Below are 27,770 nucleotides of genomic sequence, written 5' to 3'. Positions count from 1 at the left end.
GATGATGTAGTGCCGTAAATGTGCATAACGCACCCCTTTTAATGTTTAAAACGTTAGGCCTCCTGAAAAAAATACTTTGATTTCTGATGATTGCTGAATCATATTTATGATCATGTTGACGAACACACGTAGTCAGAGGGCAGAGTATCCTCTGGCCAGCATTTAAATACCCCACATTACTCCCATTGACTAGCAGGAAGCACAATGGGTAAGACATTTTGCATTCCTCCACAACTCGTCTTCTCCTTTTTTAAATGGTATATGTATGCTCAAAATAGTAAGAAATAAATGTGTATGGTTATTTCAGGGTGCACTGATCGCAAAAAACGATTTAAAAAGCCTGTTTGGCAAGCTTTGCGGTGTATACGCTGCACGGTGTTTCAGGGTGACGCTTTTCTTTTTCAGCTAAAGCAAACAGACAAAGTGGGGGCGAGGGCGAACTGAAGGATGGAGTGGTCAATCAAGGATTTGAGATAGATTTGCAAGATGTAAATATGGCCTACCAGGAGGAACCAGCCAGTTCGGAAAAGACGTCTGGAAAAAGATTTGGATTGCAGAAAATGTAGGCAATTGCATAACTGAAGTCTACTTGTGCTTAATCAAACAATGGCATATTGTGCTGTAACACAAACAAATGCAAACTTCTCTTTTTTGTTTTTAGTCAAATATGGCAAATTATCTAAATCGAATTCGATACCCAAACGTAATTTAAAAAAAATTGACACACAAATCCTAATCAATTTTCTTCAGTCCATGTATGACAACATAATGCAATCATTTATCTCAATTTTTTTTGGCATCCACCTGATCAACAGTTTGCAAGTTACTCTTTACCGTTCAGTATGGAACTAATGTCTATTTTGTTATGCATACAGCAAGACTGGCAATCCTCTAAATGCCACAGAGAATTACATCAATGCACACTCAAAAACTTTTAAATACATTGGGCTTGGCATACTTGGAGCAGGTAATCCCTTTCATAGATTTCCATATATTTAACCATTTTAATCTGAAACTTCTTCAACCTACTGTAAAAGCCTGTACATATGTATGTGATGTCTAATTAATGATTTCATTTATGTATTTCAAATGATTTCAACATAGAAGTTAAAAACTTTGCCAAGCCATACTTTAGTTCCGTTTTTGAGTAAAACTGTTGTTTTGTCCCACACAGGTTTCGTGGCGTTCTTCGTCGCTGCCTGTGTGATGAACTTTGAGCGATCCATTGGTCTTGTAGTCTTGACATGTTTGGCAGTTGCATCCAAAGCATATGATTTGTTGAAAAAATACAAGGGAGACAGCTTTCAGCGATGTTTGGCTCCCACCGTCAGTCTTTTCCAGAAGAACTTGAGATGGATCAAATGGCACGTGGATGTGATCTATTTGTACTTTGTATACTTCAGGTGGTGGTTTGACTCTCTATTGACTCTGTCACGTCCTCCGCAGGGTTTTCATCGCGTCCGCCGTGGTCTTGCTGATTGTCTGGCTCGCTCTGGACACAAGTCAACGACCCGAACAACTGATTTCCTTTGCAGGCATCTGCATGTTTGTCCTGCTTTCATACATCTTCTCAGCAAATCGCCCAGCTGTCAGTATTTTTTAAATGATCCTTGAATTTCGTTTCAAATCAAAAGAGGCATATATGCTGTGTGCCTATGTGTTTGTGTGTGTGTTTATTTGTGTGTTTTTGTGTGTGTGTGTCCCCACATGATTTGCTCATAGCTTCCAAGCTGTCTGGGGGAATGTTTTCCCGTAGACTTTGGACTACATTTGGTGTTGTGAATCATTCGCTAAAGAAAACAGATGCTGTCATGCTTATGTTTACTAATGATTTGAATCCGACTTATCCTTTGATTGTTGAAGGTGTCATGGAGACCTGTGCTCTGGGGACTGGGCATGCAATTCTGTATTGGCCTGTTTGTGATCAGATCAGAACCAGGGCTGATTGCTTTCCAATGGCTTGGGGATCAAGTGCAGGTAACACGGTTGTCTTATCTTGGTAATAAGGATATGCTATCATAATGCAATGAGAATGACCAAAAACTTACCTTGAGACGTTTTATGGCTCTCAGCCCTAATTGTATTTTTTATAGCACCTTTTCACATTTTACCTCCTTGCCTTTTTAACAACCTTGATAGACCTCCTAGCTGACTCATTGAGGCGTCCTCAGCTTAAATGTTTATATATTTTTTAACAATATTCAGTGGAATAATATGAACGTGTAAATGAAGATACAAAGAAATGAAATGTAAGATGCCAACATTTCTGTACATTAACATATTTAATCTGTCTCACTATTGCAGATATTCCTCAACTACACAAAAGCGGGATCATCATTCGTGTTCGGAGAGCTGATATCGGATATTTTTGCATTTCAAGTGAGTATGTGGTGATTATTTGGCCTGTAACATTCCTGGCTAGATTATTAACCCAGTTGGTTCCATTTGTTTCCACAGGCGTTGCCCATTGTGGTGTTCTTCAGCAGTGTGGTGTCAGTCCTGTACTACCTTGGGCTGATGCAGTGGCTCATCGTTAAGGTAATGCAGCCAGGCAGATTCCAATCCAAAACACATGTGAATGGTGTCCTTAACCTGAACCTATGTTTATGAGTTATTGAAGATTTGTGTTTTGGTCCACCTATAGATCTCATGGGTTATGCAGCTAACATTGGGAACCTCAGCCACAGAGACATTAAGCGTGGCTGGCAACATATTCATTGGACAGGTATACAAGCTACCGTTTGTTTTCTTTATCTCGCTGACTAATCTGTGACATTTGTTTCAAAAGGAGTCAAGCTTCACATTTATTGTGTCCAGAACCTTTTTGAAGAAAATGTTGTTATGAATGGTTAGTCCACATTAGAATAGAACAATTGTACCTATTTGTTGTGTATTGTATCAACCTCTTTATTTCCATTAGACAGAGGCACCACTGTTGATCCGTCCTTACTTAAAGGACATGACCGAATCAGAGATCCATGCTGTCATGACTGGAGGATTTGCCACCATTGCAGGCAGTGTAATGGGGGCGTTCATCTCCTTTGGTGTAAGTGCTGCTGACTTTCTGCTCCCGCCTAGCTATTGGTTTTGGTCCCTGATTTGATGTTTAACCCATATCCATACAGATTGACGCGTCCTCTCTGATATCCGCCTCAGTGATGGCTGCACCGTGTGCTCTAGCCATCTCAAAGCTCTCGTACCCCGAGACAAAGAAAGTCCAAAAGTCAGACGAGGACATTGTGCTGTTGTCCGGGTACGTCTATGTCATTTCCTGAAATACCTCTTGTACCTTGTATTTGGTTTGTTTAAAAAGGTTTATTTTGAATCCCACAGGGAGGAACGTAATGTTCTGGAAGCTGCGAGCAATGGAGCGTCTGCAAGCATCGGTCTAGTCGCTAACATTGTGGTGAATCTTATATCCTTCCTTGCTATCCTGGAGTTCATTAATGCCATTTTAAGATGGCTGGGCGGCATGGTTGGATATCCTTATGTCTCCTTCCAGGTGTGTTCTCTGGACATTTACTTTGGGCTCATGCTGCGTTCTGTAGCACAGATGTGTATATTATGAAATGAACGGAAACATGTATGGTTTATTGGGGTTGTCTTCTACCTGCAGCTCATCTGCTCCTACTTGTTCATGCCCTTCGCCTTCATGATGGGGATACCTTACGAAGAGTCTTTCACGGTCGCAGAGCTGCTCGGCACCAAGCTCTTTCTGAACGAGTTCCTGGCCTATGAGAAATTGTCCGAAATGAAAACGAATCGGGTCGAAGGACTCGATGAAGTGATTGATGGAGTAAGACAGTGGATCTCTGTGAGTGGACCTTTTTTGTTGTTGTCTTTTTGTAGTCTTCATTTACTGGGTGCATTGCCAGTGCTAGTGTTAGTTTTGCCGGCATAGTGTCATGCAGCTGTCATTGTAAAATGGGTGAATTTTTTTATACACTCTCTTGGTTGTGTCCATTAAAGGTCCGATCGGAAATTATCAGCACGTACGCCCTCTGTGGATTTGCCAATATTAGCTCAATTGGCATGGTGATGGGAGGCCTGGGTCTGTATAACCTCTAACCTTTACAGCACTGACTTGTCTGATCGTCACATTTACATCATTTAATTGTTTTGAATCTAACCGACATTTCTCGATTCAAAGCATCCATATGCCCAGCCAAAAAACAAGTTATAGCAGCTTTGGTAGTCAGAGCACTATTCGCTGGGACCTGTGCATCATTTATCAATGCTTGCGTTGCAGGTAAGCCATTCAAAATTCCTTCCATTTACCAGGCTGACCACATTTTTTGTTGATATGACACAGGTTAACAGCGACTGTAACTCTCTATCTAAGGGGTCCTCTTTGTTCCTCCTCTGGACTGCCTGAGCATCTTCAGAACATCTGTGTTCAATGGGACGGAGGGGAACATTCAAACATGCTGCAGTGACCTCTACGCAAGGTACGTCAGTCTGCTAAGTCAAGGAAACAAAAGCTGGATCAGTCATTTAGATTTAGACATTTGATTTTGAATCTACTAAATAATTATAATATTTATATAATATACACAAAATGTGCAATATACATCAATTATATAAATATTATTATTAGAGACATGATCAGTCCATTCTAATGTAAAATACATTTCTCTTTCAGCACTGTAAACAATGGAAATATCACATTCATTGGGTCTTGGACTGCAGTTACCAACGCCACTCAGTATTTTACTCAGTGTTGTGGAATTTATGAGGCGCAAATATGTAAATAGTACCGGGGACCTCAAATATTTTGTTTATCTTCTTTTGCTGTTTTTTACAAATGTCCTTATTGCCTGTGTGTTTACCCTTTAAAATTTGTTCTATAAAATGAAATGTATCTTATCTTGGATTTTCTATGGCGGATTTGTCTTTAATCTGTGGTTAAGGGTTAATTCATTTATTTGAGAAATAATCACATTTCTGAGAAATAATAAGTTTTAAATTAAGATATTATATATTTTTTTAAAGTTCCAACTTGTCTTTCTTTATGTACATTGTGCATGTATGAAAACTTTTTAAAATAAACACAGATATAAAAACAACTTGGAATCGTATAATGTTGGAACACAATAATGTTGAGTTTGATTATGTTTTAAAACTTTTATTCTTACAAAATAAACTGAGACAGGCCAAAGTGTGGTCAATGAACATTAACCACTCTGTAAACACACATTCCTTTCACGCTTCTTTTAATTACTTCAGTCACCTGTTTGTTTCTTCACTTACAACCTATCCTTGTCAGACTCTTTCTGAAACTTTGACACATCGATATGCATGGTTTCAATGACACCGTTTTTGAAAGTGTCTGAAAGTGAATCATGCCTAACGGAAATCCTTTTTGCATCAGTACCTTTTTCCTTTATTCTTTCGTTCTTCTTTCTCTCTTTCTTTGTTTCTCTTTATATAGCAAAAATAATGTTGTGCTGGCATTGAGTTCAGCAGTAACAATTCAGATAATTATACAAAATTACAACAATACAAAAAGGCATGAATGGAACGCTCTCCTTACAAGCCCTCCTTGCATGTGTGTTTGAAAGTCAACAAGGATTGCGACAAGTGGACTTCATGACTCATTTACTTCCTCATTAGGGTCCTCCTTATCGACGCTAATTGCTTATTAACGCAACTACTCCCATTCCTCCATAAGATTGGCTATCGATAGACTGCTTACCATACACAACTGTTCTGTAACCAATACAACTTAATCATATTACTTAAAAACGAGAACAATGAGGTGGCAACATGTGAACCAGAAATAGAAATGATCTTGTAATGCCGTACTCAGAGTAGGCTAAAACTGCAGCATTACAGATAATCTTTAACCAAAAGAATGTCTACAAACATAGAAACTAAATGTGTTACAGAGTAGGCCTACTCAGCTTGTCACATTTAACCTTGAAACATCTTATTAAAGCTGTGTTGAAATTGTGTTCAAACAATTTTCCCGGCTCCAAGCCTCAAAAGTAAATGAAAGGATGAAGGTGTTTAAAATATTAAAAATATTAAAAATATGAGCAAATTAGGATCTGTAGGTTGTGACCCTTGTACCTTAAAACATCCCAATAAAACATTATCTCAGCAGTGCATGTGGAAGGTAAGGGGCGGGAGACCAGTGTAGCTCCAATAAAGGACATGCTGATGACGGTAAATGAGACATTTACAGTACTTTACATAATAGGGTAAACCCAGCCCTTCAATGGCCTGTGCTCCCCTACATAACCACTTAACAAAGTATCTAATATCATATCAATGCTAATGATGTTCACCCTGTACCACTGACCAAAACGGTTGTTGCTATTTTTATATTTAAAAAGAGCCATCCGTGAACAAAATTCATTGAACATGGAGAAAAGTTAGTTTGATGTCTCACCAGGACCCCCCTTTCTAACTCTTAAGGACCGTTTCAGAGGTTCCCTCAGGGTTTGCTTTGGCGGTTGGGTTATTTTCCTCGGTCCCCGGAGCCTTCCTTGGCACCTTTGGACTAGCGGTGGCCTTTCTGGACGTTAGGGGGCTAGGGACCCCTCTGCGCTGCAGTACGGGGCTTGAGCTTGTGCTCAGCTTGCGCTGCAACAGCGGGCTTCTGGAGCCCTTTATCTTGCTGGGCTGCTGAAGACTGTCCGCTGCCTTCAGGGAACGCAGGCCCAGAAGACCACAGTAGTAGTTACACTGATGCTGGGCCGCAAACTGCTCCAGGAGCTCCGGTGAGCCTTGCTCCGTAAGGCCTTGATACCTGAAACACACGAGGCCATTCGATCAGCCCCTGGTGGAAGTCAACTTGTGCAGCTCAAACACATTAGCATCCATCTGTGCGAATACACACCCCTTTGACTTGGTCGCAACTCTGATGTTGGTGAGCTTTGTTTCCACACCTTTAAAAGAAAGAAATGCAGTTGATTCTAAAGTTTATACTAATAACAACAATACTACTACTACCACCACTTATAACACCACTGCTAATAATAATAATTGACTAATATTGACTAATGATAGTAGGAAGTATAATGGTTGGAATATAGTAAGGTTATAAATAGTAATTTGTGTTGACCTTATATAACCGATGAAACTCACCCTGTAGATTGGTGACCAGTAAGTTTCCGTGGGTCCACTGGTGGATCCAATGCTGGAAGGTGCAGCACTTCTGCTCCACCTCCGAGCTGGTCCTGGTGATGAGCCGGCCCTTGGTGTCCATGTGGCAGTACTTGAGGAAGACCCCCGGCAGGTCCGTCTCCACCGTGGCGTACGGCACGGTGTTAGCCGGCCGGTACATCAGGTACTGAGGCAGGACTCTGTGTAGGGAGAAAGGCCCACCAGCAGTCAACAGCCGCCTCCACTTGTGTAGGATATAAAGGTTTTGTTTTATTCTTAGCTTCAAGTCTGTGATACTCACTCTAGTGAAAAGCCAAAGTTCTCAATGACTCTTGCTTCGGCTGCAAATATTTTACAGTATTCCCGAATCATGTTTTGAATTTTGCATTCCTGGCAAGACAAAATAAGGAGATATGTACAATTATGAGTTAATAACAAGGATATAATATATTATGCATGAATTGGGATCTGGTTTAATGTCATGGGATAATGTATTCATGCTCACGTTAAACCACACAACTCACTTGCTTAGTCATTTCTAGGTTTCTCTCTGCAAGGTTACGCTCCTCCTTGGTCTCATAAGGGATGGGACTTTGGACCTTCATAACGCAGGTGCTCCCAGACTCAAAGACGGGATCCAGGCCGTAGATGACCTTTATCCTGCAGGCCTTGTGTGCACAGCCCTCCCCCATGTGAGACACCTTTGTCATGATGCGTCCAAAGAACTTGTCGCCCCAGCAGCTGACGTCGGCCAGGCCTTTGGTGAACCTCAGCGGGGTCATCTCTACCTCCTCCCCAACTGGAGCCGCACAATGAAAGCACATCACACGTGCACGGTTTCCGTTGGGGTATGTCACAGAGCCCATGTTCAATTCCCCCCACCACAGCCCACCCAAACTGCATCATGGGTAACTACATGACTGAGATGTGTTCATCAAAGAGAGAGAGAGAGAGAGAGAGAGAGAGAGAGAGAGAGAGAGAGAGAGAGAGAGAGAGAGAGAGAGAGAGAGAGAGAGAGGGAAAGAGAGAGGGAGAGAGAGAGAGAGAGAGAGAGAGAGAGAGAGAGAGAGAGAGAGAGAGAGAGAGAGAGAGAGAGAGAGAGAGAAGAGAAGCAACTATTAAGGAAAGGACGTGGACAGGGTGTTCCAGCCAACGTGTTCGAACCCCAATGTCTGCAGTCTACCTGTCTGCTAAGGCAAACCTAACCCTTCCTGCTCATAAATGACATGCTATAAAACGATTAACTGCTAAGTAACTGATAAAAAACTGATAGATTACCTTCCAAATCGTCTTTCAGTAACATATCAGATAAGACTGTAAAACAGAGAAACAACAAACACACGGTCAGGAGTGTGAATGAATAGTCATGAGGGATTTGAGGTGAAATCTGGGAGATCACTATGGGGTTCTTACTGTCCATGCTGAGCAGGAAGTCAGTGGTGTCAGTCCCATATTCGTTCTTGATGGTGCAACCATATACTCCGCAGTCTGGGCTGGACGCCTGGACAATAGCCAGAGCTACTTGGCTCTCATCTCCTCCACTTAAAAAGACATTAGAAAACCATTAGAAAAACAACATTGACCCACAAGAGGTCACTGTAAAGCAACGTTGCACTGTGGCTTGCGTGAGGGACAACATCCTGCTGACAGAGTAACTAATGTCACATATATAGACTTTAAATGCCTCCCCCCCCCTCCCCTGCCCCCTGGAGATGTTGAAACAGTGTATCAGCTTACAGTGTCTGTGTCTGGTGGGAGCGTCACCTCTGTGTGTCACAGCTGTGTGCTTCAGGGTCACATCAGATCCCCTGCTCAACAGAGAGCTCAACTGAGGGACCAGGCGGGGGAATGCCCTGTGACCCACTTAGCATTAACTCAACCTTAGTTACACGGTGAGGATGAGGATTTGGGGATCCACAGATAAAAGGTCTGTGCGGGGTGGGGGGGTAGTCTGTGCCTTGTTGTGGACATCGTAGCACGGGTACCTTCTTTGGACCTCCAGTATCTCCACTTCGTCTCTGTACCACTTGACAGTGGAGTCACTGAGGATGTTGAAGAACTGGCACCACAGCTTCAGATGTCCCGAGGCGTCGGGGAACGGCTCCCCCCTGATCTTGCGGATCACCTGTGGGGCTGGGGACGGGGGTGGGGGGGACGGGGGGCAGAGGACAAGGGCAAGATCCACTGGTACTGCGGTTCTTGACTATCTTATGTTGGCAATTCCTCTCAATGACGTGCACCGATCACAGGGGAGTGGGTGGGGCTAAGGAAACTTTGAGTCTTTACTAGAAACATTCCATCTCAATATCATCACACCAGTCAGCAGTTGGATCATAGTTCATCTTACAGTTACAATATAACTGTTAGATTAACTATGATCAAATATTTGATGATGACGAATCAGCATTTTGATCATCTAACTGTTAGAAGACCAGACTGTTAGATGATCAAACTGTCCCCCTCTGGTGTGATGGTATTTGGATGGAATGTTTCTAGGAAAACACCCTAATGGCATGTCAGTTTGTAACTGAAATGCATACAAAATAAATGATACATAATAAATAATAAATACATAATAAATAAAGACAAAATGCATTTTGTAATTATGATGAATCAAATAGTATTTTATTTTGTTTACCTTTGAAAGGGTCCAGCTTTTCCTTCTCCGCGGGCTTCTCCTCTGACTTGCTGCTGTCCGGCTCCTCTGCAGGCTTCTCCTCCACCACCTTTGGCACCTCCAGCATGGCCCTGCGGCGGTTCAGCATCGGAGACCGCCTCTCCAGCGGCGGGGTATTTTGTCCGGTAGGAGCCTGCAGGAGGGCGGTCCTCCTACCCTGGCTGGGGGACATGTAGGGGCTCTCCCTCCTCGACACAGCCTCAGGAACCCCTGGGGTATTTTGTCCGGTAGGAGCCTGAAGAAGAGCGGCCCTCCTGGCTTGGCCGGGGGACATGAAGGGGGTCTCCCTCTTCACCAGGGCATCAGGTACCCCTGGGGAATTTTGAACAGTAGGAGCCTGTAGGAGAGAAGCCCTCCTAGCCTGGCCGGGGGACATGAAGGGGCTCTCCCTCCTTGTCACTGCCTCAGCGACCCCTGGGATATTTTGTCCGGCAGGAGACTGAAGGAGAGCAGCCCTCCGAGCCTGGCCGGGGGACATGTAGGGGGCCTCAGCAACCCCCAGGACTGCGAGTCCAGCCCCCTCTCCTCCATCTTCTCCCTTCGACCTCGGCACAAAGATTTTGCGGCGTGCACCAGAGGCCAGCTCCTCTGGGGTGGCCGATCGAATGAGCGACATACTATCTCTGCGCTTGAGCCGCGGGCTGCTCTCACAGGAGAGGGACGAGGTCGGCGTGGATCCTCCGCTCAGCTCCTCCCCTGTCTTGTCACTCTGGGAGTCCCCTACGGTGATGGCAGGGACGGCCATCGCAGTGGGGGAGTCGGAGCGGGGACCAGCTCGAGAGAGGAACCGGCGAAGGCTAGCCGGGCTCAAGGCTGGTGTCGGCTGGGGCTGGACATCCAGCCTCTCCACGGGGAGTTTGTCTGGCTGGAGAGGACGGTCCTTAGCGGGTTCTGACCCAGGGTCATCTGGCTCTTTTTCTCCCTGCTTCATTGGTTTCTTCTTGTGGGTTACAGCGTCACCAACGGCTTCCGTTGTTTTGATCAGGGAATGCGTATTAGCTGTCACACCAGCTGGTGTCTGTGCCCCATTCAACACATGCGCCTGACTGGGAGATTCAAGCGCGATAAGGCTTTCAACATGGGTTTCACCCCCCTGGTAGGGTCCTGTCACTGTGTACATTTGTTGAGATGGCACGGAAATGCTTTCAACAGGAATATCATTACAAATTATGGATATGGGTGGCACCACCAACAGAGGTATCTTGGGGTCTTCAATGACTGGTGCATTGAAGACTTGGTCTGTTTCAGGTACACAGACAGGTACATCCACCGTGAGTTGGTTTTCATCCGTACATGAAACATTTATAACAGGAATGGATACCAACGTGACCGTGTGCTCACTGCGGTGCGGTTCTACGAGTTGTATTTCAGTCTGGGCATGAAGTTGCACACCTTCCTGTGTTTTGTCTGCTGGTGGCTTGTCGTCCTCATTCAGAAGACTTGTCTCCTTGGGTAATAAACTGTCCATCTTTGAAACAAGAATGTCTTTCTCTTTTATTATTGTTATTGAAATATCAGCGTTGCGGTCATTTTGCAAAATCGGAGGATTTCTTATTGATGTCAAAGTAATTAATGGCAGCAATGTTTTTTTGATCTCAGGTTCTTTAACTTCATCACCTGTTTTATTACTCTTTTCATTTGCCACATTTTCTGGGATAATGACTTTAATATCTGTGGTGTCCTCCGAAGTAGAATTTGAGGGTTCACTTTCTGTATTGTTCTCCAAAAACAACCGGCTCCCAGTGTCGTCTGGATGGCCCACAACAATGGCTGACTCTGATAACCTGACAGTTTCTTCCTCATCCCGGGCCACAAGGAGGCTTTGTGGTTCATTCAAATCTTGCACCTCTCCCTCCTTTCCCCTTTTAGACTCTGACTCAATAAATAGGGTAAGCCCCTCATTACCCTGTGTCTCCCTTGTTTTTTCAGCAATTTCCGACAGAGGCAGCTCTTCCGGTTCTAGATTAGCATTTACTTCATGTTTTTGGTCAAAAGCAGAACTGAGGTGCTCCTGTAATGGAACTATGTCTTCATTTTGTTCCAACACCGGTGTGGGAGTCACACTGAGATTAAAGGCCGGTGTGCTATCGGACCCATCTGGAAGGCCTCCCTCTTGCATCTTGAAGTCCCCCTTCTCAGAGATGTCTACTGTGTTGACAGTAGAAAGATCACCAATGTTCGCAGTCTGAATAAGTGGAGTATTATTCACTTCCATGCTCTCTGACACCATTTTGTCTGCCTGTACGATGATAATAGGAATAGGAACTTGATTCATAAATGCGGAATCAAACACTGATTGCTCTTCCAAAGAAGGCGCTGACAAAGCAGTATCCATCCGGGTTTCATTCATTTGAATCTCTGCTTGTTCCTGGACCGTCTGGCTCATCAGTGGATAGTTAGGAGGGGGATGGTCCTGGGGCTCCGAGGGGCCTGTCTCCACAGTGGCGTCAGCATGAAGAAGTTGGTCCCCTGCTGCTTTGAGGTAGCAGGGGACCGTTTCATTGATGGAACCGAGAGGCGCACTTTCTACCGTACGGTAACTCAGTGTTGCAGGGGTGGAGGCCTCGCCACAGGCCCGGGTTTGGGTGTCAGGTGAGCTCGGGAGAACTCTCGTAGGTGCAATCTGGGTTTCAACTGTTGGTACTGGCAAAGGGACAGTTGAGATCTTCTGGGTTAAAGCGAACTCTTCCGTGATCCATGATTTCTGGGGAAGTTTTTCTTTTTCCTACAAAAAAACAATCAAAAGGGTTTAAATGAGCTTCAATTGCATGGTCATTCAAATAAAGCCCTTTAATTATATCTTATGATAGGGTTAATTATATCAGAGATTATATTGGTAATACACATATAATAATTTATTATTGCCTACTCATAATTTGTTAGTATTTTTAATACAAGAATGAATGCTAACGTACTGCATTAGTAAATACTTTTAGCTGAGCAACCTATTCAAAAACGATAGGTCAGCCAGTGTAATACATTTATTATCACTTGTATTTGAGGCGTATATTCATCAACCACAACCTAAGATTAGGGGACACCAGTGACTCAAGACTGAAGTCAATCAAAGAGAAATCGATCAAAAATCAATCATTTGAAAGACCAAATCTATTACTTCAGTTATATATTTAATGCAATATATTGTATTTATATGTTCAGCCTTTCAGGGACATACATCATTGTTTGTAATGAAGTACATATCTGACGATGTTTATATGTTTATGACCTGTCAAGATACTAACATATATCTCATATTTAAGGTAGCTGAAAGTGAACATACACTTAACATCTAGAACATTGCAAAGTCTGTTAAGTTTGAAGAAACCGGTTTGGGGAAACCAAGTGAGAAGGAAATTCTTGCTGCTGTACCCCCGATGTCAAACCATGACAGGGGAATTCCCCCATAATGAAGCAGGTGTTTGTTTATAGAAGGATTCGTTGGAGTTCAAATAATTAAGCAACTGAAAAAGTCATTGTTGTGTTAGGCAAGGCAGCTAAACTCATTCCACGTGTGTGACTCACACATAACGTGTGGACCGTGAATTGGACTTTCACTTATCTAGCAATACAAAGTAAAACAAAGATCATTTTCCATTGAACTAGGTGTATATGTAATTGAATGCAGGTTTTTTGGTATGCATAACATGTTTACATGCGTCATTCACATTCTGTACTGGTCAAGTTTAACTGCCAGGGTCAATAGGTAGCGTACCCCAGAAGAGGGGAACTGCACGCAGACTCGTGACAACATGATTGGATTAAAGTAACTACCAAGAAAAATGAGGATGCCAAACGCAATGGATGTGAAACGGTGTCACGTTCTGTCTAAAAATGGACTTCTGTCCAAAACCATAGCGAGCTGTCTAAACGGAAGTTCCACTCCAGTCTGCAAACACTTCCTTCTCAACGTATCAAGAGAGTATTTAAGAGAGTATTTCCTGATTTACAATTATAGGGAAAGTTGTGGTTTCATGTGTCCATGGGGAAAGATATTCAAACAAAAACAATCAGTTAGTGTTGCCCTGGTTTGGGCAATAGGTCTAGGTGCTCAATTGCCAATGCTTCTTATTTTTGCACGGTGTAGAAATATTAAATGTTAACTTGAAATGAATGAAGATAGTGAGGTGTCAAATAAATACCACCTCAGGATTGTAATGGAATTAAAATGTTGAGATGCAACTTTGAGAATCATATTAAACTGCACAATTATGATTACGTTTTGATTTCAAACTGCATCGTTAAAGAATCAGATTTGTAATAACAGAACATAATACCAGTCAATATTCTGTAACTGTTATCAACAAATAATTCATTTTATTAACAAGCTGTTTATCCATAGGCTATATTTGCCTTACATTAGACATTTAATATTATTATTTATTTTTTAATAATAATTATGATATCCTTGCATAAAAACGTTTTATTTTTTCAAAGAGATTCTTCAACAAGGCACGCTAGCCTAACCCTATGTGGGTGTTAGTCTTTCAGTCTGTTAGTCTGCCGTGAAGTAGACTTCAGCTCTGTGTGGAGGTTCCAATCTAGCCAGTAACCAAGCGTGAGGCCTCAGGCCCTCCCATTTCTCATTCTAACAGAGAGAGATAGAGGGTAGAGGCACAGCCAAATCAGCCATGCAGAAGGAACCAACCCCCCCCCCCCCCCCCCCCTTCTAGATGAGAAATAAGTTATTTTAAGATGAGGGAGCAGCAAGGAATGTTTTCAATGTGAAGAGGTCCTTTGCGCAAAATGTGTCTTTGAACTCCACTACCGCTCACTCTCTCTCAACCCCCCCCCCCCCCCCCCCCCCCGCCCTGCTCGAAGTCTTGGAGCCTATTTTGAAGTGCAAATCCAACCCAAGAATGGATGGTTTAATCCTTATCTCTGCCACATAACCATAAGAACCACACATCATGCATCTCATGTGTACTTTGCTATTGTGTGGGTGTGAATGTACAGAAAATTGTATTTCCACTTCTATGTATGTCAGGTCAGAAAGGCCCATTGTCGCTGTTTTATGTGTGCGTAACTTCACTGTTTACTGTTCATATATTGTTATAACCTTACAACGCCAATATTCATTGGTTAAACCTATAGAACACTGTTGTATGTTCTGACACGGTCTCTTATTAGAATAATCAATAGAAGGAAACTTACCTTAATGAAAACGGGAGATACAGACATGGGTGCTGCTTCTCCTGATCTTCTGTGCTCTGCATGTGTTGTCATCACCACCTCTTTAACCCTGGGCTCAAACGAATCAACTCCAGTGTTTGATTGTGGCGCTGGTGCTGGAAAATGTTCCTTTTGAATAACTTCAGGCCCAACTCCATGGGCGGTCAATGGCTTCCCTAACTCTACATGTGGTTCTGTGACCACGACTCGTGAAGGTTCCCTCGATTCATCCGACTCCATGGGGACAACCTCTTCTGGATGCGGTCTGCAGTCCTCTAGTCGAGGCAATGGTGGTGTTTGTGGTGGTGTTTCTGCTGGTGGAGTTTTAGAGTTATAATCCTCTGTCTCCTCATTGTCTCTATGATCATGAGAGTCCTTCTTGCCCTTGCCAAAGAAAAAGTCCTTGACAGAGTGCAGCACGGAGGTGAGGGAAGCCTGGATATTATGGTGCTCATGGTCCTTGTGACCTCTCCTGTGACTTTTTGGGGCTGGCGAATGGGTATGATGGACTACCGGGCGCTGCAACTCTGTCTGCCTTTCTCTTTCCTTCTCTCTCTCAACTTGTAATTCTGTTTCACTTACTCTCAACCGTTCGTGCTCTTGTACGTGGACGCTCACTTTCTCGACTTCCTTTACCTCTTTACACTTGGCTTCTTTCTCTCTTTCGTCTTCTTTGTTGAGCCCTTGCACGGACGCGTCCATCTCACAAGTCTTCTCCGCCTGTTTCTCCTCAACAGCCTGCGCACTGACCGTCTCGGCCAAGAACTGTGCTAAACTGATGCCGCCGTCGTAAGAGTTCTGGCGGCCGTTGACGATTGCATGACCTCTACTGCTACTAGCGCTGCCGGTAACTCCATCCACGCCATTGGAAATCTTTAATTTCTTTATGGCCACATTATCCTTGGGTGAAGCATCTGTGTCATCCTTCTTTTCAATGATAACGGCTGTGGGGGTCTGAGGGGCTGCTTCTTCGATGTCAGCGCTGGCGCCGTTGGGTTCGGAGGCGGCAGCCACAACTGGCTCCACAGCTGGGGGTTCCTCCTTGGTTGCTGGCGGTGGGACTGGACGCTTCCTGGGAGGGCGCTGAGGGCTCCTCTCTGATTGCTCTTTCGGGACGTTCTCTATCTTCTTGCTGCCCTCCAAGTCCTTCTTCTTGTTGTCGGCCTTCTGCTTGAGCTTGGCGAAGAAGCGCTGATGGATCAGGAACTCACTCATGGTGCCCACCTCCAGAACTCCTGAGCAGGAGACGATGCCCTTAGTGTTGCTGGCGGACGCCTGGTAGATGGCCGCGTCATCCAGTGTGCAGCTGAACGAAGACACAATCACCTTATTATCCTTTCCCCAAATGTCATCTTACACATAAAGGTGTTTGTCTAGTAGAAATGGTTGTTCAACATACTTGTAAATTTGCAGAGTGTGGTTTTTTCCATTGCGGTTAATTTCATATTTCGGCAGTCCACAGTACCGGTCCATTTGCATATCGTCTTTGTACCATGTCAGTTCTGGAGCAGGGTAACCTTAATTAAAAAATGTAATGATTAAGATACCTTATGACAGACAAATGTGCACCTCCTTGCAATAAACATTACAATGAAGTTCCCAATGAAATGCAATAAACCTCACACTTTCAGGGCTATAAGTTTTATGATACTGTGTAAGAGGTTGTTATTATGAATACGGTACTAGGGTTTGGGGTCATTTTAAGGGAAAACCGATGGAAGGTAAAATTTAGTGAAACTTGAATTCTATCCATGACTAGTTAGAAATTGCTTAATCGTAAAAACCACCATTAAATCATTTCAAATGGAGATGTTGAAGCTTTTGTGTCATGGTCTGTGACTCAGGATTGCCAAACAAAATCTTAGTGGGTTGTTGAAATACCTGTCTTGATGTGGAAGTTGCAACATTATTTTTGCCACTACATACAATTCATCTGCCTCTGTGCATACAGAATGTCTAAATGACGCAATGAATTGTAAAGGTAAAAACAAGAAAAAACGATGCCGGGTTGTTGACAGGCCCCTACGTAGCCTACAGGCTTGTGTTGAGATTTCATTAACCACATCCTGTCACACATTCTGAAATCGTTCAGCCACAAATGCAAGTGATGACTTGAAAATGTGTAAAGGTTGATGGTTCAAGTGTGAGCCTACCAGTCACCACACATGTGAACTTGACGTTGCAGTTTTCGGAGACTGCCTTTGATTTCAACGTTTTCTCAAAGGATGGCTGTATGTCCTCCGTTAGCTGTGCCATCACACTGCACAGGGTGCTCCTGTGGGGAAAAGAAAGAGATTAGGTTTCCTTTTCTGCATCATTTGAATTCTCCTATTTTGCTAACTGATAACACATTCCAGCTAAGGTTCATTGAGCACGAATTGGGAGGGAAAGACTGACATTTGGATACGTTAATAAGTGATACAGCAGTTACTTACAGAGGACAAAGAAATCCAACAAACAGGAAGACATAACGGTGGGTTCAATATCGGGTTCAATATCGGTCAGTGAATAAAACGACAAGGAAACATGACATGACAAGGACTTACATCGCTGTTAAAACGTGTGTAGTGTTCATTCCTGGGATAAACCGTCACGTGTGGTTAAGATGTTAGTGAGGAGCAATGTTTTAAAAGTATGGATTACCTCGGTGGCCTGTAGTGAGAATGCCTTGAATAGCTATTCAAAGAGGAGGCAAATAAAGGAACTGTAATCAACAACCTTTTGGGGGTAATGATCTTGCTTGGAACCCTGTTTACTGAAGTGAAATGTAAATTAATGTTTTTTTAAAAAACCAAACCAATCTTATTTTATTTGTATTTATTAGTTAGTTTGCAATGAAAAGAGGAAAAATAATTGAACTTCAATCAATCATTTATTTTTTTGAGTATCTTAAAGTTGGAGTTAAATGTGTTTTATAATTCTTCTTGTACAATTAAAATGATATCCTTATGTGTTTGCATATTTGATATGATTCTAGCCGCAATGACTTATAAGAATAGTGCAGCTTGTGGAATGTGACCATGACAAGACATTGGCCCCAATAATGTAGGCCTATCACCACTGTTCAATGAACCTATAGATACGGTTTCTCCCATCAAACCATCTGTAGAAAGAATATATATTGTCGGATATGGATTACACTTGAAAAGGAGCCATACCTGTTCTCAGGCCTGACATTGGAGAGGTAGGTATTGCGGCTTTCTCTGTTGGAAGAGCTGCCCTCCTCTTCGAAGCTGCTTGTCCTTCCGTTGCCCGAGTAAGAACGAGTCATTGGCCTTCTGGACGTCATTGTTTTTTTAAGTGAATCACAAATGTTTAAGCACACTTTATGAAGAAAAACAGCTTCCGAGAGAGGTCAAAGGAAAATAATCTTCAGTCTAAATATCCTTGAGTTAAGAGCTTGACAAATAACAGTGCTCCAGTTTAGAGTTGAAGTTTGTTGAGTGAACTGCAGAAAACCAAAAGAGAAACATTTATTACATTTGGTTAAACTTTGAGTTGTGTGAGAACCTGCTGGATATTGAACATAACAAAAGCCAAACACACCATGAAGTGTTATTGGTGCATGTCCTCCCTGACCAAACAAAGTCCTAGCATATGAGAGGGTTATAAATACTATCGACTATCAGGCCGTTCAGGAGCGGTTATTTGTCAAACAAGCCCTTTACATTCCAAGTATCTCTCCAACCAAACGACTGTAAAACATAAAACATAGAAAAGGATTTTGGCTTACCATTGAGATGGGTACTGTGTTCTCTGAGAGCCTATATTCCTATGAGTCCTACTTGTAAAACTGCAATTGCCAATCATAGTCTTGCATGTGTTGCGTGCAGGGCCCTATTTATAGAAGGCCTACAAATAGGTGCAAGTGCCCATCACATTTTCCAAAATCTAGACAGTGAATTTAGCTAAGAATCAAACTATACAAAATGCATATTTCTCACACAAACATAGAGACAAATAAAACAGAAAAGGAAAATATTTAAAAAAAAACATGTTTAAAAAGGAAACTATACTTATATATCTACATTTCACCCGCGAAATTTTCTTTTTTAAACGCCATTGCGTTGCACACTCACATATACAGCAGTAAGACACATAAGCGGTGAGACACTTAAGCAGTGAAACAGTTAAGCAGTGAGAAACTTAAGCAGTGAGACGTTTAATTGTTGAACGGCATGTGAGCTCTGCAGCTGATGACGTCTTCGAGCCCAACAGTTGGCCTCGAGCTCAAAAACATTGCAACCCAAGGTCACAAGACTAATTCGTTGTTTACGTCACATGATCAATTATCATGTTTCATCATTCTGTTTGTAGAAGAGGGGGCTGTAGCATGGACATAACATAGGCCTAAATTATGTTACACCTGTATAAGACAAAACTAATCCTGTTCTTTTTTATTGTATACACAATTTATAGACAAAGCAATCACTATCTACTAATGCTACCTATCATCTATGGCTGTCTCTAGCTTAATTTGTTTTGAATATCCTGTCTCAAGTTGGCCCAAATGCTTAGGTTTCAAAGCCTAAATCTCAGCCTTCTGAACACAGTGAACGCCCACTTACCGGTACTTTCGTATTTTTTCTTCTCTTTTGTTTACCGTAATAACTCTAATGTAGTTTCCAAATCCAAAGTAAACGTTGAACAGACTTTTTAGCGTCATGCGATTGTAACTTAAATTTACTCTCTACGTTACATTATAACCTAAACGAAACCAAACACCTTTCTCAATGTAGCCATCATATAAATAGTATTTTATTGTAGCTCTGCGTATCTCCAAGTTTGTGACAAGCATGTGATTGGGTGTCACCGACGCGTCTGGTTTATTACAATCTTCGTGGTAATGTGGGTGGTGTTTGTTTTGGTATTCCGGGAAAGGGATGTCAGGAGGGCTCAGAAGAGAACATACCATTACTTTTTGGTATGAAGTTGTCGAGATTATTTTGAAGAAGGCGCTCTTCTTTGACGTGTGATACCCCACTGCACATCGTTTTACAGCAGGTATGTAAGTAAACTTGTTATTGTGATCGTTATACATTGTCGTGATGCTCTGTTTTACTTCTGACGTTTAGTAAGTTATCATTATGATGCAAAATATATGCTGTTGTGTGTGATTCTTCATGAAATGAAGAAAAACAGATATTGACCGGAGGTCAATTTAAGATTTACAACCAGATTTTAAGAGCTTTTTTTTACCTGTAACAATTATGGCAATGCAGGTATCTCAAAACGAAGAAGACCATGCAGTGATGAGTGAAAACAAATCGAAGCTCTTACGAAACATGATCAAAGGTATGTGTCTATATATAAATAATGTAATATGACCCACACCCATTGGCCTTTCAAAACAACATAATATGATTCAAGTTAACTGAAACTTTTTTCCACTGCCACTTTAGATATTGCCATAGTTCGCCATCCTGTGTCTGTCTGTGTACCAGTAAACTATGAAGTGGTTATGAGTGTTCGTGCCGAAGGAACAGGTATCCTCAGCTACCAGTGGTTTACAGAAAATGAACAAGAGGTAAGCAATACGGTTTGCTTGTCAACATCCTCAAACCACAAACTACAACCATACTATGCCTCCATCAGCAGTCTGAACCCTCCACCGGCCTACCTTACACACTACTTACATGCTCAATTCTAAATACATCTTCCCTCAGGTGATCGGTGGCACTCAAGCTGACCTGAAAGTGAAGGCTCAACAGAATCAGCTCTACGTGTGTCGTGTGAACGACCAGTTCTGCAACTGTGTCTTTAGTGACTGGGTCCGTGTGAAAGTATTGGATATTGTGAAGCCAGGTATGAATTGATATGAATATGATAAGTGTGTGTGCGTAGTAAAAATATCAGTTTGTTTGATCGAAAGTTAGTGATATGGTTTATATATGGGTTTAAATCAATATTATGGAAAAATGTATAATTATTTTTTTAATTATTAATTATTATTCAACTAAGTTATGCTGTTCTTTACCCACACCCCTAACAGGCATGCCCAGAGTATGGCAGGGTGAGCCCCATATCGTAATCAGCCCCCAGTCCCAGAAGGTCAAGGTGGGCCACAGAGTCACCCTTCGCTGCGCCGCGTTCGGTTCCCCCGCGCCACACTACCAGTGGTACAGGAACGGACTGCCACTGCAGGACAAGAACAGCGAGACCTTTGAGGTAAAGAGCTGCTGTTGGTCATCAAATGACAACCGTTTACAAAGTTGTTTTTATGAACGTGTGATGTTGTGTCACGAGACTCACAGCTGTGGTTGTGGTTCTTCAAAACGTCTAGCGTGTCACATAAATTCATAATAAGATTTGATGTTAGTTATGATGGTCATAAGTAATAACATGATAATGATCCTTTGGTCGCGAGTGTAGCTGGAGCAAACGACAGCCGATGACGGCGGAACATATCTCTGCTCGGTGTCCAATGTGCTGGAGGAGAGGTGGACGGAAGCAGCGGACATTAGAATAGGTAAGCCCAAGTCCAACTGTTCGGGTCACTTCATAATTTTGTCTCCATATCCAAAGACTGAATTTTTGTGGAACTTCAGATTTTCATTTTCATCCCCTTACAACTTTCCATTGTCAGGCTTTCTCAAGATTTTCCACTTTCAACCAACAATTTCCAAGTATTTAGTTTTAGATCATGTTAGTATTTTTCTGTTGCACAATATTTTCCACTGTTTGGGATTGGAGGTACTTCCCCTTCTCTACTTGGCACTAAAAAGGAAGTCAAGTTACTATTTATAGATTTATTAAAAAAAGGAAATGACAACCAAAAGTGCAACCAGTTTAAGTGCAGATCTCTGTTTTTTTATTAATGTATAATATTTGGTATCTTTTTCTCTTACCACTTATATTATGCTTAGTTTCTATCATGCTGTATAAACAACCTCAAAAAGCATGTCAACCACACGTGATAGAGTGTCATATAATGTATATATTTGCAAATAGTCATTTTTTTGTGTTATTTCAGTTACGACTGATGAACTTCATCCTCCAACACCCACAGGTAAAATCCTATGGAATACAAGATGAAATACACTTTAGTTAGCTATCATTATTCCTTCCTGTCCCTTTCACTCAAACACTGGTTTGCTCTTTGTGTTAGCAACGGACAAAGTGGCCCTGCTCATCGGTAACCTTAACTACGCCCACCACCCGGGCCTATTGGCCCCCACTATGGACGTGCATGAGCTGGGGAACCTGCTGCAGCAGCTGGGCTTCAGGGTAGTATCCCTCATAGACCTGACCAAGGAAGACATGAAGGCTGCTATCGACAAGTTCCTGGACCTGCTGGACCGCGGAGTGTATGGTGAGTGAAACTCACAGCTCCTCGTTGTTGTTGTTTGAGCTCCACCCGATGCGTCTGATGATAGGGAGCGTTGTCATACCGACAAATAGTGTGCGTCGTGATAGCCATACGGTTGGGACAAGGGGTTAATCTGTGTTTAAATATGTTTCTGGGTGAGCAGGTTACCGAGGTGAAAACAAATGTTGGTCTTTGCCTGACAATGAGGAGATGATTCAGTCGTTTCCAGTGCTCATAAGTACACTGTTTACTTCATGCTATATAAGTAGGGGGGCTCGAAACACGACCAGCTCAAAGCCTAACCCTTACTCCAGTGCTACCACTAATCTTACGGCCTCAAATAGTTTATTGTTTTAGAGAGCTGAGGAAAGCCAGAATAGGGCGGCTATGAGTTAATATTTATCTCCTCAGGTTAAACATTATTTCCCGGGCCATTTGTCCTAGTTAAGTTTGGTTAATATGATTGCAAACAAACTCTCTTAAAGCGGTAAGTTGGACTTTCAAATGTAGTGAAAAGTTCTATCTATATCCTTATTTAATTATATATATATTATTCTATTTTTATAATATATAATATTATAAAATGTTGTATGGATTTCATGGACTTTAATTTATATACACTGATTGAGCTGAGGCCTTTTTGATGCATGTGTATAGAATGTGTCATGATGTCTGATGTCATTGTTTAAAGAAGAATGCCCTCATAGTACAACAATAGCATAAGGTGATGAGTTAGCTTATTGTTTGCAACAGGACTGTTCTACTATGCTGGCCATGGGTATGAACACTCGGGGAGGAATTACCTGGTGGCAGTGGATGCCCCGCAACCTTACCGGCCTGACAACTGTGTGTGTGTTCAGAGGATCATGCTGAGAATGCAGGAGAAACAAACCGCTCTGAGTGTAGTCTTACTTGACACATGCAGAAAATGGTAAGTAGGCTGGAAAAATAGATTTCTCTGTAGCATTTTTTCTCATCGACAAGTAGGATTTTCTTTGAACTAAAAGCTACATTTTTGTTTATTTTTAGGTACAACAAAACGTGCGCTGCATCGGAAATCATGGCCTTGGGCCCTAGCGGGAACACCGTATATGGGTATGCCACGTAAGTACCCCAAATAATAAATAAAGATCATAGTAGTGCAGTATGGATCAGTCAACCTATCCTGTAGGAACCAAACAACACACATCTTCCCAAGCCATACGTAGAATTATTAAAAACATGAACATCAATCCATCAATGCAGACTCCTCCATCCCATACGACTTATTTATGGATCTTATTCTTTCCTTGTGCCAGATGTGAAGACGCTGAGGCTTTTGAGGTGCAGGACGGAGGGAAAAGCACCGGGATATTCACCAAGTACCTGAACAAGCACATCCTGGAGAACAGGAAGGTCACCCATGTGTTGGAGCAGGTGTCTGAAGGTCAGTGCCTTGCTTCAATTGTTGGCTCTGGGCCACATGAGCCGCAGTGTCACATGAGAGGGAGATAGCGAGACGTTGTGTGAAGTGGTTTGTCTTTAGAAAGCAGCTGCACTACAATCATTAGGGGTTTTTCTGTGGGCTAGGGTGAGATGATGTATAGTAAGTAGACAACCCCTTTGGTCAGAGTGAGATTTGAGTTTAATTAATTTTACTAGTGAATGCTTTGTGTGTGTATGTACTGTGTACTCTGCACTGTGTTAACACCTGGCAGAAGTATCCTAAATGCTAGAGCTATTAGCTATTAACCTCCAGTGATTTATATCTATGTATAACTGATCCCAAACAGTAGGATGAGGTTAGATTGATTTGCTGCTAAATTAGACGACTTTCTTTGGGGATTCTTTCCTTCAGATTCATAGCACCTGACTATTTCAGATAAATTCAGTGTATTTACTTCTTTGGTGTTGGCCTTGTTTCCATTTGCTACTGCTTTGCACGATACAACCTCTTTCTTTGGAAGTTCCCGCCATTGGCTGAAGAACAGGAAGTAACCTGAGGCTTGCAGACAGCTGCTCTGTCGGTTGTGGTGCCAGCTCTCCACCCACTTGGCCTTACGCACAAATCAGCCCCCGCCGCCATGAATGCACAACTTTGTGACAGAAGTGTGTGGGTGTATGTGGGTGTCAGAGAGAAGCAGAGAGGGAGAGATAGTGGGCAGATAGAGGGAGACCAACTGTAAGATAGTTAGCACTATATTATGTTTGTTTCTTTAAGGAGATTCAAGTGAGTTTTGAATGCCACAAGATATAAGTTATTTCAAAAGGCTATCCTAGTGCTAGTGTAGGGCTCGACATTCATCTCCTCACTCAGGCTGTGTCTTTCGGTTAAAAAGGGGCAAGCATTCATGAATTCCCTTCTTCTGTCTTTTTGTTTCATCTCCCAGATTTAGGTCTGGACCCCCTGGTGACTGGGAAGCAGGCTGTGGAGATCAAACACACCCTGAAGGAACCCCGCTCCCTCACAGACCGCATCAGGACCACAGGCCACACCCGGGAGCTCCACCTACGGGACACTTGTTGGAGACAAGCCAATGGTATGCTAGTACACTATGGACCTGCTCCTCTATTCCTCTGCTCCTGTAACCTAAGCCCCATTGCAGCATAGCTTTGAGGTGACAAGAGGCGTGCAGCTTGGTGGAGATATCTAGATGTGTGCCTTTTCAGTCAGATGGAATGTACTGAAATGAGGCTCCTTTCATTTATTATTTAAAAGATGTTAAAAAATATTTTACTTTCTAAATCCAATCTACTGAAAGAAAGTGTATAACATATAGCACTAAACATTTCACAAAGGCCAATTGGGAGATTGGCCTCAGTGAATGGAACTTTTTGGGTGATTGAATGACGTGTTCTCGGAGTGTGTCAGAAGGATCGGACGGGGACAAGGCTGTGCTCGTTACCCTGAACCCGTGTGTGATGCATGAGACCGTTTGAAGTGTTGTGGTTTTGTGTGGGATGTCGGCCCTTCTCTTCACAACAGCGGCTCATTGCTCGGGCTGAGATGAAACAGGAAATCTGTAGCACGTTGTCGACTGTACGGCTCTGTGGGTGGAAATGGCTTTACTGCCCCCGTTTTCAAAATAAGGGCTTCCTCTTTAAAAGTTGTCGTCACATGCCGGGTGACGTCACATCTCCGCGACCGACGCCATGGAAGATAAGGCTGCATTACATAGAACTATTTGGTGTGGATCCCACTAGACAATGCTTAGAATAACCGGCCATGATTACCGAGAGACTGTCGTCTCGATTGTGTCCGTTAGATTAAACATACATTGCATGTAATTGTCTTGTTTCTTTCTCTCTAAAGCACTACCAGGTAAGACGCGGCTGTCCTTTCCGTGCGGCGTGAAGGTGGAGGTCAGCTTCTCTGCGCTGTTCTCCAATGTCTTGGTTGTCTTTGGAACGGTGAAGAACACTGGCCCGAAAACCCAGGACTGCTCTGTAACCCTCTCCAGCAAACCTGTGAGTCGTCCAGCTGTTAACTGTGGCCTTATGCTCTCTGTATGTATTCATGTCGAGCTACACATTGTAACGTTTGTTTGTACATCTCTTGGGGTGTATGAAATATGTATAAACAATTTGACACAATGACAAGTAGGAAAATACTGTTATCTATTTACTGATCTCGCTTTAGATTGAACACTGTCATTTTTTGGTAAGGCAAGATTTTTACCTTCTTATCTTTAATGTATGTGTAATAATATAGTTGGCTGACAGTGAATATGGATGGTGCTCCTATTTATGTTAACAGACTGCTTTAATTCATCATTCTCTTTAGTCATTGGAGGACATATTCTCCGGCCCAGGTAGTTCAGAGGTCGACAGTCTGATACACATCAGGTCTGGTACTGGTAGCCCGGACTGCGTCCTTAGGCTTTGCTCTCTTCAAAAGCTCCAGGTATTAAAACATACCACACACACACACACACACACACACACACACACACACACACACACACACACACACACACACACACACACACACACACACACACACACACACACACACACACACACACTTTGTGGTCTATACAAGAGATTCTGATCAAGTGAATGTTTTTTTCTGTATTTATTCTGACAGGGCTCGTTGGTTATTAACGTAGACCTACACTATACACACGTGGACAGCAAGTTGCGCCTCAAAGAGAGCCAACAGAAGGACATAGGGCGCCCCCTAGTGGCGTCATGGGGACTATACAAGAAGCAGCATACGGGCGCCGCCAAGATGCTTGACGCAGCACCCACAAGAAGTTTGGACAACGTTTCAAGCAGCAAGTCCCCAGTCCAACAGACTTTGGATTACCAATGTCGGCCTTTCACCAGGAAAGCGGAGGTTATAGCCGCAAGGAGCAAAGAGCCAGAAGAGAATGATGAAAATGAACATTGGAAATAGCCTTGTTGAATGGGTTTTGGTGCCAAAAGCCTGCCGCTAACGATGAATAAGGGCTAAAGGCCTTTATCACAGAGGCGTTGAAGGAGTGAAAACAAGTGTAGTTCATTGAGTTAATGATGGGTCCGGAGACATGCCAGTGCCTATGATAAACGTTCACTCCTACTGTAACGGCTCTGTGATAAAGGTCTATTATAGCCACATGTTGGTCAAGCTGCGAGAAATGAAATATTACCCTCTGTAGGATAGTGTCGCTCTTTTACAACTAGTATCGCAGCATCGCAGGTCCAATACAATGGTTGAAAGCGGTCTAAGCTGTCTCTAACAATGTGTTGTTAATAGTGGGGAGGCACACCATTTGGGGAGTCAGATAAGAGGTGAGCCCTTGCTCCTAAGATGCATGTTTTCATTGTAGGTTTACCTTGAGAATCTTATGGATTTTAAATAACATTAATTTATGTTGTATTGTTCTATGTTATGGAAGTAAGTAATTTATAATGCTTGTGCTCTTTATCAGTTGATCTGAGTTGAATGATATGAATGTCGTTTCCATTTTAGCTGGGAAGGAGTTTGATTTGCTTTTTCCTTTCTTCTTGGTATAATTTATCTGAAATTTAACAATAACCTAGAAACGTCTGTCTCTAGTGCAATTTCTACCTTTCGTTCTCTATTGCCGTCAATTTTGTAGTTTGTGCAGCTAGAGGCAATCTCAGTTTCATTCCTTAGTATATAGGGGAATATATGTGGAAAATAATCATATTTATAAACGTGTAAAGATATGTGAACGAGGGAAAAGCTGTCTGTTTGTGTGACATTAGCTGGGGATGTGCATGGACTTTGACAAGTGTATTATATTATGTATTATATATGCCGTTTCTGAGCAAATAAATACATTAGACACTAAACATTTGGCTGAGTCTGAATCTGCATAGTCTTGAGACTACAATATGGTGAAAGAAAAAATAGCTTTCACTTGACTGTTTGGAATTTGCAATTGTTAATTAAGTCGGATAATTCTGCTTTCAGTAGGCTATTACAAGATCGATGTTCTACGGACATTGATTTTAGCGCATGTGTTCAATAAATGTATATGAAGATGACGTCCGTTTTATTATTTAAATGTTTCAGAG

At 42.5% G+C, this 27,770-nt stretch overlaps 3 protein-coding genes across 5 annotated transcripts; 2 read left to right on the top strand and 1 right to left on the bottom strand.

Moving 5' to 3' along the window:
- The first annotated feature begins 148 nt into the window (after nt 1-148).
- slc28a1 (solute carrier family 28 member 1) lies at nt 149-5,048 on the top strand. Its single transcript, XM_056598496.1, has 17 exons — nt 149-208; nt 406-562; nt 876-967; nt 1,175-1,364; nt 1,447-1,588; nt 1,864-1,977; nt 2,305-2,379; nt 2,458-2,538; nt 2,645-2,725; nt 2,921-3,046; nt 3,126-3,253; nt 3,334-3,502; nt 3,617-3,814; nt 3,970-4,051; nt 4,151-4,249; nt 4,343-4,448; nt 4,643-5,048. Exons 1-17 carry the CDS (start codon nt 205-207, stop codon nt 4,752-4,754), a joined length of 1,956 nt encoding a protein of 651 aa, XP_056454471.1. The 5' UTR covers nt 149-204; the 3' UTR covers nt 4,755-5,048.
- Nucleotides 5,027-19,141, bottom strand: alpk3a (alpha-kinase 3a). 2 transcript variants are annotated; one of them, XM_056598494.1, is made up of 15 exons: nt 18,690-19,141; nt 18,115-18,404; nt 17,600-17,632; nt 17,110-17,231; nt 16,356-16,473; nt 14,939-16,262; nt 9,749-12,512; nt 9,096-9,243; nt 8,524-8,651; nt 8,389-8,424; nt 7,635-7,909; nt 7,412-7,500; nt 7,093-7,310; nt 6,845-6,893; nt 5,027-6,754 (listed from the first exon to the last, which is right to left on the bottom strand). In XM_056598494.1, exons 2-15 carry the CDS (start codon nt 18,243-18,245, stop codon nt 6,409-6,411), a joined length of 5,781 nt encoding a protein of 1,926 aa, XP_056454469.1. In that variant the 5' UTR covers nt 18,246-18,404; nt 18,690-19,141; the 3' UTR covers nt 5,027-6,408. The 2 variants fall into 2 exon arrangements, with proteins under 2 accessions (XP_056454469.1, XP_056454470.1); XM_056598495.1 differs by lacking the exon at nt 17,600-17,632 and having other exon boundaries at nt 5,028-6,754; nt 18,690-19,140.
- A 694-nt stretch (nt 19,142-19,835) lies between these two features.
- malt3 (MALT paracaspase 3) lies at nt 19,836-27,765 on the top strand. 2 transcript variants are annotated; one of them, XM_056599067.1, is made up of 15 exons: nt 19,836-19,964; nt 20,179-20,251; nt 20,359-20,483; nt 20,623-20,761; nt 20,949-21,124; nt 21,329-21,425; nt 21,930-21,965; nt 22,065-22,268; nt 23,019-23,196; nt 23,295-23,369; nt 23,564-23,691; nt 24,635-24,784; nt 25,558-25,712; nt 26,029-26,148; nt 26,332-27,765. In XM_056599067.1, exons 2-15 carry the CDS (start codon nt 20,209-20,211, stop codon nt 26,641-26,643), a joined length of 1,938 nt encoding a protein of 645 aa, XP_056455042.1. In that variant the 5' UTR covers nt 19,836-19,964; nt 20,179-20,208; the 3' UTR covers nt 26,644-27,765. The 2 variants fall into 2 exon arrangements, with proteins under 2 accessions (XP_056455042.1, XP_056455041.1); XM_056599066.1 differs by having other exon boundaries at nt 19,836-19,960; nt 26,332-27,764.
- The last annotated feature ends 5 nt before the right edge of the window (nt 27,766-27,770 follow it).

This window comes from Gadus chalcogrammus, chromosome 9 (assembly GCF_026213295.1).
Source record: "Gadus chalcogrammus isolate NIFS_2021 chromosome 9, NIFS_Gcha_1.0, whole genome shotgun sequence".
NCBI classification, from domain to species: Eukaryota; Metazoa; Chordata; class Actinopteri; order Gadiformes; family Gadidae; genus Gadus; species Gadus chalcogrammus.
This window is presented reverse-complemented; position numbering and strand designations above follow the sequence as displayed.